The following is a 20,058-nucleotide window of genomic DNA, read 5'->3' as shown; positions in this document are numbered from 1 at the left end:
GACCTTGGGCCTGGTAAGGTATATACTCTTCCAGATGAGCTACCTCCCAGTCCCCAAGTAAAAAGTTCTCTATTACAGCTTTAGAAAGACTAGGTCTTACAATCCCTTGTGCTTTTCTTCTTCCTCTGTAGTTAGGTCAGATTCTTTTTTTTTTTATTCACTTTATGGTGATTTTTACTCTGCAGGAAAAAATATTCACAAACTCTATGGGAGATGGAAGGATAAGTCACAAATACAATGTGCTCCAAGGAAAAGGAAAACTGGCAATTTATAAATTCATATATTTTATTCATGTTTGATTTCTAGTTCTTAAAACAATGCTAATTAAATAAATATTAGCTACCTGATAGAGTATAGTAAATTGAAAGGAAATAGCTACAAATTCTTTTTAGCTCCATCCATCAAGATATATAATCTACTACTTCATTCCTTCAATCTAGACTGGGCTTTTCACTTGCTTGCACAAATAGTGGTGATGGTGTGCAAATTCCAGAATCTAGGTCTCAAAAAGCCTTTCAGTTTTTAATTTTTACTTTCTTATAAATCTGGGACCATAAGGTCATAAACATACATGGTAAAGACAATATTGAGAGGATGTTTGTGGCTGAAATCAGACATAGGACAAAGGGTAGACAAGATGAATCAATCCACAGAATTGCAAGAAACAAAAATTGTAGTTTCTTTTTTTTTTTTTAGAATTTATTTATGAGAAAGATGGGAGGAGAAAGAGAAAGAACCAGACATCACTCTGGTACATGTGCTGCCAGGGATTGAACTCATGCTTAAGAATCCAACGCTTCATCTGCTGTGCCACCTCCCGGACCACTACAGAAATTGTAGTTTCAAACCACTTGGTCTTGGGGGAGAAAGACAGACACCTGCAAACCTGCTTCACCACCTGTGAAGTGACTCCCCTGAAGGTGGGAGTGGGGGGGGTTTGATTGAATAATTTTCTTATCAGAGTATATAGTCTTGTCATTTTTATATCTAGGTAATAGTACATAATGTGAACATACCACTATTTAATCAACCAGTCCTCTATATATAGGCATTCACATTAGTTTCAATTTTTTGCTATTACAATATTGTAATGAATGGCCTTAGAGAAAATATTCTGTATACATTTGTGAAAATAACTATCAAATCAGTTTTTATAAATAGAATTACTGGGTCAATACTACTTACATTCTGCCTAATAGTGAATTATTAGGCTTGTATGTCATTTGTTTATCTAGAAGAGTTAATCATTTATCTTATGAGAGAAAGACCAAGACCAGAGCACCAGTCCAGTAAATGTAGTTCTGGGGATTGAATTCAGAGCTTCACACAGGCAAACACAGAGATACCTCTCTTCTCTTCAGGTACTTGGTTTTACAAAGCAATCTCAAGAGAATTTGGGACTTTAGGAGAGTGATGGGAGGAGGGAAAGTCAATTAAATGGCACTTTCTAGCTCTTTGTTACTCAGAATGTGATCTACAGGATTAACACTATCTAGAAGGAAATAGCAATAAAGAATTTCAGGGTCCAATCCTGAATTGCTGAATTAGAATCTATGCTTAAACAAAATGTTCAAATGTTTTCTATATGCATTAAAATTTGAGGAGCACTTATATAGACAGCATTCACTATTGTTGACAACCAGGACTCAGTCTTGTTAGAGGTCCTCTGATGTGTAAGAGATAATGCACTTTAAATTTTTCACCCAAGGGACAGAGTAAGGAAAACAGACATTGCCTCCCATCTCTCATTGGTCAGTACTAATCTCCTGGGATGCTAGCTCTCTTATTCTTCCAGGGTTGTAAGCGATAGCTATCATGTGTAGAGTAGCAATGAAACCTTGGCACAGAAAGTGAAAAACATGTGTAACGTGACTGATGGAAAGTGCTTTCAGATAAACATGTGCAGCTGGATGCTGTAGCAATGGCTGGAACAGACACATGGGTCAAGAGGATAAGAGGTGGGCCACCAGGAGTATCCATAAACATCCTCAATGTAAACGCAATGGATAAGTGTTTTTCAAACTGTAGTTTCCTTCTCCATCAACCTAGGGGAAAAATTTGTGACTCACAATCAGCATTATATAACAAAACAAAAGAGGTAGACCATAGAGATAAAGAGAGGATAAGAACAAAAATAAGAGAGAAAAGAGACTAGAAGTACATCATGTGTAATTCGGATAAGTATTCCTCTGTAAAATTTATTTCAATTCTATATGCGTGGGTGTACTGGGCTATAATATAAAAAGCTTCTTACTCCAGGTCAGAATAAAAACAAAGTCTGAAAAACACAGCAAAAGTCGTGCTGACTTATGTCCTTCTTAGTAATTAACATTTTATTTGCTATATCCTTATAATATAGTACAAATTTCATTTTTAAAAATTCTAAAGTCAGAAAATGGTTTCCCATTGTAATTTTGAAGTCCATTTTTTTAAAAATACAGTTTAAGATTTGTTCATCAGATTGAAAAGTACCTGATATATTTTGGAACAATATAATGCTATCTTATGATAATTCGTTTAATAAAAATAGTTTATAGGAAGTATATGTCAGGAAAATTAGAATAATGACCTTGATATGAAACATCTGTATTTTAATTTTTGTTATGGTCATTTTTACTACATAGAAATTTGTATTTTACGTTATAAAATTTTGCATGACTTCTGAATTTTTAATTCAATACCCTGATGAGATTGTAAAATATTCTTCCAGGATTTATTGTGGCATTTTAATGTTTTGGGTTTTTAAATATAATTTTATTTATTTATTTACTTATTTATTGCCATCAGCGTTATTGCTGGGACTCAGTGTCTGCACAGCTCCACTGTTCTGGAAATCATCTTTTCCTCTTTTTCATTCTTTTTTATAGGGGGTAAGAAATAATGAATATTGACAGAAAGAGGGAGAGTCACCTGCAGCATTACTCCACTGCTTATGAAATATTCCCCCTGCATATGAGGGTTGGGGGATCTCATGAATGGTAACATGTAGTTTCTTCGGGGTGAACCACCACCTTGGCAACCATATATATATATTAAAATCTTTGATCAATTTCAGATATATCCTAGCATACCAGGATGTGGAGTATAGATCCAACTAATTTTTTCAGTTGTTCTAACACCAGATGTTGAATAAGCACTATGATTCATAATATTTATTATTCTTTGTAATATTGTTATGAAATAGACTTTCAATTATCCTTTGGCCTTGGGAGCTCTCTACATGTAAATTTTTAGTCTTACACATCAATCATCTCCACACATATTATTAAATTTCTTAATAAGAAAACTTTATGACTTTAAAAAATATTTTTCAGAGACTTCAGGTGTGAAACGACAACCCTTCAGCTTCATCACTCGGGTGAGACCTTTCCTTTCATAGTATTCTCTAATTCCATTCCAGGTGGTCCACTCCCCAATAAAGTCCCCAAACCTAGATATAGTCCACGTCCCCTGAGATAGAGCATATGTTTACACATGCCCATAAACCAGGGAAAAATATATACCTGAAAGCAGAAATACTTAAGAGTCTTCAGGGAATACCCCCCCCCAACACTTCATCTGCACTATTCCAGTCTTTAGGTCCATAACTGTTCAACAATTTGTTTGGCTGTGTATGTTGACTCTCTTTTCAGCCACCAGGTTCCAGATGCCAGCATGATGCCGACCAGACTCCCGGGACTGACGACCCCACCAATGTGTCCTGGAGCTCAGCTTCCCCAGAGACACACCCTACTAGGGAAAGAGAGAGGCAGACTGGGAGTATGGGTCAACCAGTCAACGTCCATGTTCAGCGGGGAAGCAATTACAGAAGCCAGACCTCTCACCTTCTGCAACCCACAGGGACCCTGGATCCATACTCCCAGAGAGATAGAGAATGAGAAAGCTATCAGGGGAGGGGATGGGATATGGAGATCAGGTTGTGGGAATTGTGTGGAGCTGTACCCCTCTTATCCTACGGTTTTGTTAATGTCTCCTTTCCTAAACAAATAATTAAAATTATTTTCTTTCTTTCATTATTATTTATTTATTTATTCCCTTTCATTGCCCTTTTGTTTTTTTTATTCATTTATTTTTTATTTAAGAAAGGATTAATTAACAAAACCATAGGGTAGGAGGGGTACAACTCCACACAATTCCCACCACCCAATCTCCATATCCCACCCCCTCCCCTGATAGCTTTCCCATTCTCCATCCCTCTGGGAGCATGGACCCAGGGTCATTGTGGGTTGCAGAAGGTAGAAGGTCTGGCTTCTGTAATTGCTTCCCCGCTGAACATGGGCGTTGACTGGTCGGTCCATACTCCCAGTCTGCCTCTCTCTTTCCCTAGTAGGGTGGGTCTCTGGGGAAGCGGAGCTCCAGGACACATTGGTGGGGTCTTCAATCCAGGGAAGCCTGGCCAGCATCCTGATGACATCTGGAACCTGGTGACTGAAAAGAGAGTTAACACATGAAGCCAAACAAACTGTTGAGCAATCATGGACCCAAAGCTTGGAATAGTGGAGAGGAAGTGTTAGGGAGGTACTCACTGCAAACTATAGTGTACTTCTGCTTTCAGGTATATATTTTGCAGTAGTTTACGGATACGTGTGAACATATGCTCTCTCTCACAGAAACTGGTGTATATCTAGGTTTTGGGACTTTGTTAGAAAGTGAACCACCTGAGATGAAATTAGAGTATACTATGAAAGGAAAGGTCTCACCGAGTAATGAAGTTGAAGGATTGTCATTCCACACATGAAGTCTCTGGACACAGTCTGAAGTGAAGCATGTTGAGGTGGCAATCGTTGCGTTGGTTAGGTTGTGATCGGCAGATGCAACATTATTTGATATGGATTGGGAGAGGCATACGGGAAAGTGGGCCCTATCTAAGGGTTCCAGGACTGGGGGAAGTAGGGGCTCTATAGTGGAGATGTGAGGTTCCTGCTGTCTTAGGGTTCAAAAAGACAATCGATAGTTAATGTTATCATCACATTATTTGGTAATTGGGTTAACTTTGAAAAGTCCTTTTGTTAGGGTTTGCTGTACAGTACCAAGTATCTTGTATATAGCTGTGCTATTGGTTGCTTCTGATCTACTTGGTCTAGGCTTTTGAGAGAGTCTGCATATCAATTACAGAGCCTATATATTGAAAAGATTCAGTTTGTGGTTTGAAAAACTTCGAGACATACAATTAATTTTCCCTCGTATTAATCAACTAGTGATTTATATGACTACATTTTACTAGGAGTGTACATAAAAGTGTTGTTTTATTGTTGTAGTTATTATTGATGTCGTCATTGTTGGATAGGACAGAGAGAAATGGAGAGGGGAGGGGGAATACAGAGGGGGGAGAGAAAGACAGACACCTGCAGACTTGCTTTACCACCTGTGAAGCGACTCCCCTGCAGGTGGGGAGCCGGGCTCGAACCAGGATCCTCACGCTGGTCCTTGCGCTTTGCACCATCTGCACTTAACCCGCTGCGCTACCGCCTGACTCCCCTTATTTATTTATTAATGAGAAATATAGGAGGAGAGAGAGAAAGAACCAGACATTAGGCTGGTACATATGCTGCTGGGAATCAAACTCAGAACCTCATGCTTGAGAGTTCAGTGCTTTATTCACTGCACCACCTCCTGGACCACATGGTTTATTTTTTAAAATGTTTTAGCTTTACTTATTTTATTTGATTAAGACAGAGAGAAATTGAGAAGGAAGGAAGATAGAGAGGGGAAAAAAAAGGATAGACACCTATAGCATAGCTTTACTGCTTATGAAGCTTTGCCCCTGCACTTGGGGACCAGAGACTTAAACTCATATCTTTGTGCATGGTAACGTGCATTTAACCAGGTGCACCACTAGCGCCCTTCATAATTTACCCTTTAGAAAAGGTTTCAACAGAATATTTTGGAACAGAAAATTTTCAGCATGCTATAAAATAGGTCAGAGAATTACACTGTGCAGTCCTTAACTTTTCTACAACTTTTTTTTCTTTTATTTTCCCCAAAATATTATCAAAAGAGCACTTTTTGTACTCCCAAAAGAGCACTGGTTCGTACTTAGCAGAAAGGAATAGCCACATCTCACCGAACTATTGCATAATAATCAAAAAAGATAAAACAACCACAAAGGCCCTCAAATTTAATTCAAAAAAAATTCTCCACATGTAGTCCAATTCAGCACCTTCTTATCTCATGAGAATGCAGAGTACATCACTAATGGAATAAGTACCTGCATGGCACAGATATTTGAATAGAATTAAAACTAAAGAAGACTTAAGATTACTGTTTATTATCTCCTCCATTAAAAATTTTCTTCATTTTCATTTTATATTTTACTTAACAATTAAAACATGAAAAACATACTTTTTCTTCTTTTTTTAATATTTATTTATTCCCATTTGTTGCCCTTGTTGTTTTATTGTTGTAGTTATTATTGTTGTTGTTATTGATGTTGTTGTTGGATAGGACAGAAAGAAATGGAGAGAGGAGGGGAAGATAGAGAGGGGGAGAGAAAGATAGACACCTGCAGACCTGCTTCACTGCCTGTGAAGCGACTCCCCTACAGGTGGGGAGCCAGGGGCTTGAACTGGGATGCTTATGCTAGTCCCTGCACTTTGCACCACCCGACTCCCTATACTACTGTTTCTTAAAAGCTGAGTATCACAAAAGTAAAATTTCAGATTTTCATTATAATCGCCCTGATACTTTTCATCAAACTGGTTTTTGACTATTCTGATGTTCATCTATTTTTCAAATCTGATTTTAAAGGATAAAAGGGCCAAATATTCACAAAATGTTGAGTACTTTACAAATCCATAAGATCAAAATAAAATATGATAAGAGAAAGAGACATAATAAGGATAGTCCTCAATTAAACTTACATATTTAACCACTTGTAAAAAAGCTGGAATACTGGACCCTTGTACATGGTAATGTGTGTGAACAACTGGGTGCACCACTGCCCAGCTCCTTCAGTGGTTTTAATCATAGGATATGGGAAGAATGCATTCTAGATGTACTCCTCCTTGCACACATAATATACAGTACCAACCCCCTTGACTGTTGGGAAATCAATGTTGGTTTTGTTTTGTTGTTGTTGCTTATTTGTTTTGGAACAAAAACAGGGTTTTATGAATGCATAATTTCACTGTTCTGGGCCACTTTGGAGAGAAAGAGAGAGCGAGGGGAGAAAGGAAAACAGAAGGAGGAGGAGGTGAAGGAGAAGGAGAAGGAGAAGGCGGAGATTCTAAGACCATAAGAGCAGAGCCAGGCTGCACATATGGCATGGAATACCACCAGCAGGTGAGCCCCAATAATTCTCAAGGATATTCAGATTATACTTACTAAAGATTGAATCAACATAGTAAGACAACTTTTCTGAATCTCAGGAGGTACATTTGCAAAGCTTCTCTCAGACCAAAACCTTGCAAAATGCTTTACAATCCACCTGTTAAGTCATAAAATCACAAGTTGGAGAAATGAAAACATTACTCATGGTAATAGTCAATAACATTTTGGTATATGATGACATAAGATATGTATGTTTTGAATTACCCTTAAAATTGGTTTTACAAACTATAAGATGGGATTAATTGTGTTCTCTTTTCTGTAAACTTGTACTTTACTTTGGATTCTGTATATGAATTTTAACAAATTACCATGGTTCAACAACAACAACAAAAATTGATCCCAAGCAACTTTAATAATATCTAAATCAATGCTTCTCTTCAACTCTTGCAACTAGTTAAGCATTAAATGCTGCCCACTGTGACTAAGAAAATAGGATAGTCCGGGAGTTGGGCAGTAGCGCAGCGGGTTAGGCGCATGTGGCGCAAAGAGCAAGGACCAGCAGAAGGATCTCAGTTCGAGTCCCCGGCTCCCCACCTGCAGGGAAATCGCTTCACAGGCGGTAAAGCAAGTCTGCAGGTGTCTGTCTTTCTCTCCCCCTCTCTGTCTTCCCCTCCTCTCTCCATTTCTCTCTGTCCTATCCAACAACAACGACATCAATAATAATAATAATATAAAACAAGGGCAACAAAAGGGAATAAATAAATAAGTATTAAAAAAAAAGAAAATAGGTCAGCCCAAGATTTCCAAGAAAATAAGGAGAATGGAGAATAAGGTCCTTAAATGAACAGTATCAGCACTATGTCAGATCACTTACTTCATGCAGTCAGCAAAAAGACTTTCCACTCCAACTGAATGAGCAATAGTCAAGCATTCCAGCACAGATGCCAACCTTGTGGGAAGAGGCTAAAATTGATAGAAAACACTACATTTATTCTTTTTCAACTACACAAGTTAAAATTATTTGGCTCATAAAGATGAACTCATTTATATTTCCAAACTTCAGAATGTATTATTCAAAAGTCTGTTATTCTTTTCAAAAGCAAGAATCACTGGTATCCTTTAGCTTTTAATGAACAGCATGTGAGCTCTTTCAGTGCCAGAATGCATACAATTTTTACCCAAATTTCAATTAGTTTAAAGTTTTCTCTAAAGCAAAACTATTATAATAATTTCTAGCACATCACATGGCAATACAACCATATGGCCTAATCTGCTTCCTAAAATACAACTTTAAGTATATATGCAGTGGAGGTCCTACACTGATTTCAGATAAAATAATTAAATTAGATCATAATTGCATAACATATTTTTAAAGAAAGTACATATACAGAAAAACTGAAACATCAAATACAACGCAGATGCAAGTGTTGAATACAACTCATTGTTCTCGGGGCTATTTCCTGAGTCATGTATTTTCAGTCTTTGGACTATGTTTCTAAACACATCTATTTCCCACTAGTGGGAACAGAGTTCTTCCCTTTGTTACATTCACTATCTATTATTTGGGGGGGTTAGATTTTTAATAAAGACCAGTAATAAGTCGATTTGTCTCTAAGTGCATACTTTTGAAGATTCTCTGCTCTTGTAGAAGGTCAAAAGATTTTTAAAAATTAGTCATTTATTAGGAGTCGGGTGGTAGCGCAGCAGGTTAAGCACACATGGTGCAAAGTGCAAGGACCGGTGTAAGGAGCCCCTGCCTCCCCACCAGCAGGGGAGTTGCTTCACAGGTGGTGAAGCAGGTCTGCAGGTGTCTATGTTTCTCTCCCCCCCGCCCCCGCCTCTGTCTTCTCCTCCTCTCTCCATTTCTCTCTGTCCTATCCAACAGCAATGACATCAGCAACAACAACAATAATAAATACAACAATAAAAAATAACAAGGGCTACAAAAGGGAAAATAAATAAATAAAAATTAAAAAATAGTCATTTATTAATGAGAGAGCAAGAGAATCACTTTGGCACATGTGATGCCAGCAGCTGAACTCAGGATCTTATGGTTGAGAGTTCAATGCCTTATCCACTTCACCTCTCAGACAGGAAAACGTTTCTCGAGAAATGCCTGCAGAATAGTTTTCCTAATGAGATTATATCTTGCCAATTTTTTTCTTAATGCAGTGCTGGGGAATGAAGAGAGGGACTCTTACATGTGCAATTCCACTAAGCTGCTTCCCAGCCCTTTTTGTTTGTTTTGTTTGTTTGTTACTTTTAAAGAGGGAGAGATACCAAAAGACTACTCTACCATCCATGGAGCCTGTTGCTGCTGTCTATGGTTTATCTACTTGATATGAGGAAATGAACCCAGAGGTGAGGCAATGGAAAGGCATGTATTGTACTCACCGAAGGGATTTACCTATCCAACCCCAGTTTCCAACTTTTAAATTTATGAATCGCTATTAACTTAATATCTTCTAAAACTGTTTTATAAGTGCTGAAGAAATTGAGTGTAAATATGTTACTTTACACATTAATAATTTAGTTATTATCTTTAAGATCATGGGAAGTACTTTGTTTTATTAAAATCAGAAATGGTTATCATTACATAAAGCATCTAATGACATAAATCATGGTGAGGTCTTGTATGATACAGCAAATCCTAACAATGGGATTTTCAAAGTCACCCAAATTTCTAAATAACTTGGTTATAATAGTAACTATCTATTGCCTTCTTAAACATTAAGACAGCAGGAACTTCCCTATTTTCTACCACCTCAACATCTTTCATCTTTCACTCTGGATTGTGTCCAGAGACACCAGGCATGGGATGTCAATCTTTCAGCTCCATTACTCTGATGAAACCTTTCCTAGCTCATAGGACTCCTTAATTCCATTCCAGGTGGTACCCTTCCTAACAAAGCCTCAAAACCTAGATATAGACCAGGGACCATGAGCAGAAGCACATGTGCACAAGTACCCATAAATTAGGAGAAAACATATACTTTAAAACAAACAATAGTTTGTAGTGACTCAATAAGTGCAGCAAGCAAGTAGAAAGGCTTAAAAAAGACACCATAAAGTACCTAATGAAATAGTTTCTACTTAGACCTAGATACCCTCCTCACCTACTTCCTATTTCACTTCACTTGCCTCAATCACTTCAAGGCTAACCTTGTCAGTCAAAGTAAGGACTACAAAAGCTGGATAAGGGCAAGAAACTAGCAGACTTTACTGATGGCTCTACCCCAGGGCCCTAGTCAGGGAGTCCTGGGATTCCCACACAGACATGATGGGCCTAGACCTCTAATAGATCACTCTCTCCACTGTCACTGGTCATCTCCATCAGGAATGTACAGAATAGGGAAGAAGATGTAATCTGCTGTTCTGTTCCTCCATTTTCTGTATCTAATTTATTTTCTTTTCTTCATTTGTTTTTTGAAACCAGAGCATGGCTCAGCTCTGGCTTATGGTTGTGCTGGGGGTTGAACCTAGAACCTCAGAACCTCAGGTACAAAAGTCTTTTGCATAACCATTATGCTGTCTCCCTAGCCCTATGGAATTTTTAAAAAATAATAAATTGATTAATGCTACCACTTTCAGCAGCATTTTTTTTCCCTCCAGGGTTATTGCTGGGCTCGGTGCCTGCACCATGAATCCACTGCTCCTGGAGGCCATTTTTCCCCCCTTTTGTTGCCCCTGTTGTTGTAGCCTCATTGTGGTTATTATTATTGCCATTGTTGATGTTGTTTGTTGTTGGATAGGACAGAGAGAAATGGAGAGAGGAGGGGAAGACAGAGAGAGGGAGAGAAAGATAGACACCTGCAGACCTGCTTCACCGCCTGTGAAGCAACTCCCCTGCAGGTGGGGAGCCAGGGGCTCGAACCGGGACCCTTAAGCCGGTCCTTGTGCTTTGCGCCACATGCACTTAACCCACTGCTCCACTGCCCGACCCCCAGCAGCATTTTTATATTTACTTATGATAGAGACAGAAATCAAGAGGGAAAGAGGAGGGAGGGAGGAATGAGAGAGAGAGAGAGACACTTGTAGCACTATTTCACACCCTGTAGGTGGGGACCAAAGGCTTGAACATGGGTCCTTGCATGTGGCTATATGTGCACTCTATTCAAGGAGCCCCACCCTGTATCTACACTGGTTCCTGTATCTAATTTCTTTGGAAGATGACTATATATGGCGATGATTACTCTGTATAATCACAGACCAAGTTGACAGGAGATGTAGCTGAATCTTCTCTAATTCAGATGCTGATACTCTTTGCTGATTTGGTGGCTTTTAGGAGAAGATAAAATTTCATTCCTGCCTCTCAGTGGATTCTTCTAGTGGCTCATGATGCAGTGTCTCCCTAGATGGGACATAGTGGCATGTGATCCTGTACCTATCTCTTCTAATCTTCATGGACCTATTGAGGCCCTCCTTCTTCCTGTGTAATCAGGGGGTATGGAGCAGGCATCCATATTTTTTCTGTATATGATAACTACTCTTCCTGTCTAGTATGGTCTTCTCCAGCAAGTCTCCTTCCCCTTTCAGAAATCTACACATTTGGGGCTGGGCTGTGGCACAACCTATAAGGGCACACATTACCAAAAGACTAGAGTTCAAGCTTGTGGTCCCCAAGTGCAAACCTCTTCCCTACCTAATTAACTGCTGGCTGATTAAATATATCTGAAAAATTTTTGAATATTTCTCAGATAACCCTGAGAGGGTGGCACTTGTGTTGTTGTTGAACTCAAATGGCCATGGCTCTGCTTTGTACATGGGAGTGATTCCTGAAGTATTACTTAAGAGTGTTACTGCTTACAGAATTGGAATTACTCAATTATAATTCAAACAATACATATTGTTGACTAAAGTCACCATAAGGGAATATTAGTTTAAACAACTTTTTCCAACTTCAGTATTATTTTATTGAGGGAATGTTGATTTACAGGATTGTTGCTGTCATGAGGGTACATGTCCTCATTTTCCCAAGGTAAGTGTCATATACTTCATCCTCTACCAAACTATCATTCTGTTCCATCATAGGGGACTTAACATCATTTTTGCTGTTGTTGTTAATTTTAAAAGTACTCCGTGACCATTGTAGAAAATTTAGAAAATGTGGAAAAGCATAAATAAGAAAATACAAACCTACAGTCACAGAGTAAATTAAAATAATGGAGATCCTAAAAATGATGTACAAAATGGCATTTGTACCAATGCAAAATATGGGATCTTTCTTTAAGTAATAAATGTCTGTTTGTGTGAATTAAAATTTAAAAGTCAGTATTCCTATTCCTAGTTGGTAGAAAAGAAGTACCCCAATATATGCTATAAAGGAAAATGATGGGAAGGAGGAGGATACTTTTAGGGAAAAGAACTGATGAAACAATTGATAAGCAGAGAAGGTAACTTGGCTCCAAATCCTGAGTCCCAGCTGCACATTCCACTTTTGAATGAAATACACAAATATTTCAATTTACCATATAGATAAATTTTATTTTTCTTAAAGTGATGTGAATTAATTTGTGTTCTACAATCACACCACAAGTTATCTCTTTCTTTCTTTTTTTACTTATTAAAATCTTTATTCATTTTTTTTTCAGAACCAGAACTTAAAGAACACGTTAGAAACTGAGGAGTGCATTTGTCTTGTTTTGTGTCTTACCAAGTACACCCTTCATTTGTGCAACAGTTCTGAGAGGAAGTCCTCGGCACATCAGAAGAGGAGAAAGGGAACTTCTCTTTGAACAAAAAAATTACCTTCCAGCAAGTTTGTCCTTGATCCCCCAACCATTCTGTATTTGTTAACATGTTGGTTCTTTAAAAGCCTGTGGCTATCTAGAACCCAGTCCTGACTTTTCAACCAGATTAGAGGAATCAAAGGGAGAAAAGCTGGTCTGCCCTGTAAAAACAAGCTTCATGTGGCCAGGTCTTTCTGGCAAGTGCCTTGTCTGAGCCTGCACTCCAGGGTTGCTCCTAGGTCTCTGCTGAATTGTCCTGTGTCACTTTAGGCCCACTCTCAGGGGCTAAAAGAACCATGTAAGTTTCATGTTAACATAAGTGTTTCTCTGTCAAAATAAATAAACATTTTCTTGCTATTTACATACACACACAAGTTATTTCTTAACTAGAGCTCCCATTAGTAAAACTGACTTACTATTTTTAAGACTTAAAGTACTGTTTATTGAAAGAGTTAAATTCTAGTAGTAAATAACGGTGACTTTAAGAACTAGGTAAAAGATGTCTATGACTCAATAATTACCTTCTGAAAGAAATTACAGTAATCTCTTCTTAAAATATAGACTGCTACTTCTTTTAATCCTTCTAGTCCATACATGTCAGCCATACTGAGTATCTGACTAAAATAAATATATACTGTTAATTCTCCAATTAAAAAAAAACAAGGCATAATACACAGTGGTTGTATGATATATAGCCTATTTAGAAAAATAATAACTTTACAGGGATATAAGAAGCCAAGAAGTACAAACTTCTATATATATAAAAGAAGTCTTGGGAATGTTAAAGAATAGCAAGGAGATTATAGTCAATGATACTATATTGCATATTAGAGCTACAAAGGAAAGACAAATGACATCTACTCAATGGTTTCACTCATATGTGACATCTAGAGAATTAAAACACATGAACTTAGAGAACAACAATAAGAACAACAAAACAGGAGTAAACAAACTGTCTCTAGGACTTTGTGGGAATTAAGTTGTGAGTCGTTTATAGTTGAGAAGGTGGGGCACAGACCTTTGATAATGAGTGTGATGTAAAGCTATACCCTAAATCTTATAAGTTCGTAAACAACTACTTCATTTGTAACGCTTCACTAGTAATGCTTCACTAGTAACACTTTTTAAAAAGAAAAGTCTTCTTTTTGTTTGTTTTGTTAAGCTCAGCTCTGGCTCATGGTAGTGCTGGGGATTGAACTTGGAACCTGGGATCTTTAGGCATGAAAGTCTTTTGTATAACCAATGTGCTATCTTTCCAGCTCAAATAATTTTTTAAAATAAAGGTTTTTTTTTTTTTTAAAAAAAAGTCTTAAAAAGCATAATTTTAAAATTGTCATCTTTCTCATAGACATAGATCTTTGACCTTGTACGGTGAACTTGAGCCAATTAGAATTAAGGTAGTTATAATGTCCCAGTATATGTGAATATCAAATTACTATGTTGAACACCTGAAATAAATAAGATGTTACATACCAATTTTACCTCAATGCAATTTTCTAAAACAGGAATAATCAAAATAATTTAATTCTAATTTATTGCCCTACAAAATAGATATTCTTTCTGGATTATAAAAATGACATTGATCAGAAGTTGAATGCATGGCTATTTGGTTTGAATAATAGAGAATAACAAGAAGCAAATCTGAAGATGTTTCAGTCAAATTCCCCTCATATTTTCAGAGACATATACAGCAAAATCTAGCAAACTGCTTCTTATGGTTGCCATTGTGGCTTCACTCTCCGGCTGACTTTTTGAGAGAGAGAGAAAGAGACACCACAGCAGTAAAGTGGAAGCCAGGCTAAAATCTGGTTCGAGCAGACATTGTCCTAGGTGGAGCTATCTTGCCAGCTCAAAATTCCTTCTAAAGTTATAAAAGTTACAAAGCTTTTATAACAAATTTTTATAATCAAAAATTGAGAGGGCGGGAAATTAATAGACAATTATCATATTAAAAATGCCAGCAAATGACCCTAAAATTAGAAACAACATCCAATGACTCAGAGGATTTCTGTTACTTCTTTCATCTGGCAAGTATTTCTAAGCACCCACACATACTTAAAAATGTATGTGGGTACTTAGGTAACCTATAAGTCTTGAAAGCAAGATCAAATTTTATACAAGCTCCTAAAAGGAAAAACTTTAGTACTTAACCTCTGTGACTCATACTTTCACCACCAAATTATATTTATTCAACTTGTAATTAAAGTAACAAATGAATATTTAAAATAGAAAGTGCAACTTTCATTTTTCTCACATTAGAATAGCAATGAAAGGGAGACCATGCACAAAATTAGAAGAGTAAGGTAAAATTTCACTCGCAGTAAGATTTCAGTAGAAATTTCACTCTAGAAAACTTAAGAATGACATTATTGGTCTCTAGGTTATTTATAGTCTTAAATTAATTTTAAAGTTCTTTTTTTTATCCTCTAGTTTTACTTTTTAAAAGAGACTTGGGGAGGGGGGCTGGAGATAGCTTACCCAGTAGAATGTATATTTTACCACATGCTAGGACCTGGGCTCAAGTTCCCAATCACCACATGGGATTATCATGAGAAAAGGGAGCTTTACAAGCCGTGGAACAGTACCATGGTGTCTTTCCTTTCTCTCTCTTTCTCTGCCTTTCTGTCTCTCACCCTCTACCTGGGAAATAAAAAAGAAAAAGAAAAGTCTGCCAAAAGCAGTAGAATCATACAGGTCTGAAGTCATAGCTAAGGACTTACAGCAAAAGGGAAAAAAAGCCTAAATAATAATCATAGTAATAGCATTGTGAAATAATTGTTCAAATTTGACAGTTTAATGTTCAAAAAATGTAATTTTTCTAATAGAATTTATATCTAATAAAGTCTTTCCTTAATCTTATTACTTTGAGTTGCTACATTATCTCCTATGTAAGGTAAAGCATTTTTAGATATTTACAGAGCACACACAAGATATGGCTGAATAGATACTAAAATGAAGTTTCTACTCACTAGCACTTTGAAATATAGTTCAACAAAGCAGAAGCCACAAAATTATTAGCACTTATATATTAACATCATGAAATGTAATGTGGAATATACACAATTAAAGCTCATGACTTTGGAAAGAGAAGAAAAGGGAAGAAAAGAAAAGAAAAAAAAAGAGAAAAGAGTAACCAAACTGTCTTTCAGACTTTTGTGAGCTCTATGGTAGCCACAGTGGCAGGGTCAGGGATGGGGCACAGAACATTGCTGGTGGGTACAATGTGAAACTATACCCCTGAATCTTATAATCTGGTAAAACATAACTAAATCACAAACAAGTAAATGGAAAAAAGTAATACATACCCAACATTAGCTTTGTCTGGAAAGTCTAAAATTCCTCCATATATAAAATGCATCATAATATTCATTTCCATATGGTTTATACTGAAAAATAAAAGTTAAATTTAAATTCAGAAATACTGAGGGTTTACTGATTTTAAGATAGTTTACTATAACATATTTTCTCATAAATTTTAGCCAAGATAAAATTCTAATTTCACTTTTATCTGATGACCAAATTCCTAAAAATAATCTTCATGGTGATGTGACATTGAAGTATAACTGCAACTCTAGGTTTTATGTGTAATAAAATGTTACTAGTATGTCATCAAATCACTGAGTATTTGCTAAATATCTTCTATAAGATGTTTAGAGAGGGGCAGGTGATGTTGCCCCTGACTAAGTGCATACACTATAGTGTGCAAGGACCTGGGTTCAAGTCCCCAGTTCCCACCTGTAGGGGAAAAACCTTCATGATTGAGTGGTGAATTAGGGCTGCAGGCATCTCTCTCCCTCTCCATGTCCCTCTCCTCTCTCAATTTCTCTCTGTCTTTATCCAATAATAAATTTAAAAATATTTTAAAATGTTTTTTAAAAAGATGTTTGGAGATAGAACCTTAGAGGGGCTGGTGGTTGCTCACCTGGCTGACAGTACATGTTACCATGTGCCCCTGACTCCCCCAAGGCTCCTACCTCTAGGTTATTGAGAAATCTTCTCCTCAGCATATTTGATGTGTAAACCTCTAATCTTGTCTACAGCCTCAGATGGACAATTTCATTAGCCAGAAAGATTGTTATTCTGTTCCAAGTTCATAATTTATAGTATCTCCCTAGTAGTTCTAGCTTGGTTAACATCCTTATCATGCAGATTTGAAAAGGGAAAGCTATGACTTAAGATGTACTCTGGATAATTTCTATGTCCCTCTAGCTACTGGACCTTCTACCTGACTGCATGACCTTTTCTCCTCTACTTTCCCCCAAATCATAATCCTGTTTTTCTATTATTCTTACTGTTTTCAGCACTTTTATCAAACTCCCTGTATTTGGTCCTACTCTCTGTTATACAGGCTTTCTGGTTGCAATAATCTTACATCACATCTCTTACATTCCTTTAGAGTGACTTCGCTAAAATCTTAATCTGATGTAGTCCCCGTCCCACACACTTGGAATGTCCTTGAGCGATTCTCCATATCCCATATATTAAAAATTCAGATGCTATATTTTGGTGCATGTTTCACTTTATCAGATGACCTTTGGCTCTCCTTCTGCAGCAGCTGTTCCAAGATAGGCAAACAACTCATTTCCTATATCAGAACTACTTATAATTCCTTAAACATCTATACCTTTAGCACACACTGCTCACTTTGCTTAAAGTGGTCTCCCTTTCTGTACTTATTCCTTCATTCAGACATAAGATATGTGGCTCCTTATCTGTGTTTGTTTCTCTAATGCCTTGAAGGGGGAAAAAATCACTAAATGGTAAACACAGTAATAATTAATCCATGAGCATTTATTATGAGCTAATCAGTGAGTTAATAAGCATTTTGAATGCTGTAAGCTCATGTAATAATCATAACAGTCAATGGTAGACACTATTATTAGTTTCATTTTGTAAATAAAACTTAAATTAGGTAACTTGCTGAAGGTCAAATGATTAGTGTTGCACTAGAATTTAATTCCAGACAAAGTTAATTCCAAAGTTTGGGTTCTTAAGCAGTATACTATATACTTTCACTATTTCATTTTTTAATGAAACTTTTATGTAATATCTTTGTTTACATTTTTGTTTCTCATTCTAGACAGAATTCTGCAGAGCTCAGGTGTGTATCTTTTTATCTATTTGTATTCTTACAGGCAACAAAATGTTAATATTGATGCAGTACATCTGTGGGTATCAGAAGGATTTCCTTTTCCCATACAATAATGAGTTTTGCAGTAGGAGCAGGGTAGAAACAATGCTGATAATGACCACCAGAGTTTGCTAAGAATAGCACTTAATATCTGATAAAGGAACAAAAAGGGAGGAAAAAGAACATATGAAATACCTATATAGTAGAACTCAAAAAGGTGTTTATTTTCATTATGCGGTTTCAACTAATACTCAAAATATGTCTGAGTAATGTTCAATGAATGACATATTAAGTCACTTAGAACATCTCAATCTTCAAAAGAATACTGAATTGAAAGTAAACAAATAGTTTTTAGTTAATTTAATAATAAGTGTTTAGTGGCTCCAATTATGACTAAGTATGGGTTTCTGTTGACTCAAAATTTCACATTTTTGTTTAATACTTAAGAAAGAAAGTCAGGGGGGCCAGGCGATGCCGTAGCGGGTTAAGCACACCTGGCGCAAGGCGCAGGGCTGGCTGAACGATCCCCGTTCGAGCTCCCAGCTCCCCACTTGCAGGGGAGTCACTTTACAGGCGGTGAAGCAGGTCTTCAGGTGTCTTTCTCTCACCCTCTGACTTCCGCTCCTCTCTGCATTTCTCTCTGTCCTATCCAACAGCAAAGACAACAATGATAGTAACAGCAACACCGATGAACAAGGGCAACGAAGGGGAAAGAGTGAAAGAAAGTAAGTCAGGGTACCGGGCAGTAGTGCACCGGGTTAAGCGTACATGATGTGAAGTGTAAGAACCTGCACTAGAATGCCAGTTTGAGCCCTTAGCTCTCCACCTGTTGGGGGGGGGGTGTAACAAGTGGTGAAGCAGGTCTGCAGGTGTCTTTTTCTCTCCCCTCTGTCTTCCCCTCCTCTCTCAATTTCTCTCTGTCTTATCCAACAACAACAACAGCAGCAGCGGCAAAAACAAAAACAAAAACAATGGAAAAATGATGGCTGCCAGGAGCAGCGGATTCCTAGTGCACGTACCGAGCCCAGCAGAAAAAAAAAGTCCAGTGAAATAGCTCACTTGGATAGTGTTCTGCTTTGCTATGTACGTGACACAGACTCATTCCGAGTCTCCCCACCACAATGAAGGAAGTTACAGTGCTATGGCCTCTGTCTGTCTCTATCAAAAAGAGGAAGGAAGGAAGGAAGGAAGGAAGGAAGGAAGGAAGGAAGGAAGGAAGGAAGGAAGAAAGAAAGAAAGAGAAAAAGAGTTAAACTTGAAATAGACTCAATTTATTTGTATGTATTTTTATTAGTGATCTACAGGATTATAAAATAATAGGGGTATAATTACCAGTCTCACAACTAAAGTTCTGTGTTCTCACCCTTTAATGGTAACTACCATAGTTCTCCTAAGATCACAATTATGGACTGAAATACTCTTATTTATATACTACATAGGAGATAACATTTTATCTTAGAACAACTGTGTCACATTATCTATAATTTATTATTTATTAATTTATTAATTTAAACCACTACCATAATTACCAGAATATATCCTATTCCATTCCATAAACTTTTTCTCAAAATTTCAAGAGTTATTCTTTTTTTTTTAAATGGGAGCAGTGATTTTTTTAAAAAAATTTTTATTTATAAAAAGGAATCACTGGGAGGTTCCCGGAAGATGGCAGACTGAGAAGCTGCTAGTGGCTTGACCTCTGACCACATCTTCTGGAAATGGTAGGATTTTTTGCCTTTAGTAGGCCAGTCAATAAGGGGTCCTAGCGGTGACACCAAGGAGGTGACTATAACTTAATCTGGGTTAAGAAATAGAGTAGAAAAAAAGGGGGAATTTTTTTTTCCATTTAATTATAAAGCACACCTCCTCCCCTCCCCACCCCCCCATAACCAATCCCTGGGGACCAGCTCCTAGCAGGCTCCCCTGCTG

The 20,058-nt window shown here is 37.3% G+C and overlaps 1 protein-coding gene across 2 annotated transcripts in view; it reads right to left on the bottom strand.

Annotated features, from left to right (window-relative positions):
- BTBD8 (BTB domain containing 8) overlaps window positions 1–20,058 on the bottom strand; it is a 127,415-nt gene that overhangs the window by 25,019 nt on the left and 82,338 nt on the right. For both annotated transcript variants that reach the window (XM_060202068.1, XM_060202067.1), the window contains 4 exons: window positions 16,304–16,384; window positions 13,520–13,616; window positions 8,144–8,232; window positions 7,324–7,426 (listed from right to left, as the gene is read on the bottom strand). In XM_060202068.1, the coding sequence (XP_060058051.1) occupies window positions 7,324–7,426; window positions 8,144–8,232; window positions 13,520–13,616; window positions 16,304–16,384 (370 nt within the window). The remainder of the gene's footprint in view (window positions 1–7,323; window positions 7,427–8,143; window positions 8,233–13,519; window positions 13,617–16,303; window positions 16,385–20,058) is intronic.

The sequence above is a fragment of the Erinaceus europaeus genome, chromosome 11 (genome assembly GCF_950295315.1).
Source record: "Erinaceus europaeus chromosome 11, mEriEur2.1, whole genome shotgun sequence".
Taxonomy (NCBI): Eukaryota; Metazoa; Chordata; class Mammalia; order Eulipotyphla; family Erinaceidae; genus Erinaceus; species Erinaceus europaeus.
This window is presented reverse-complemented; position numbering and strand designations above follow the sequence as displayed.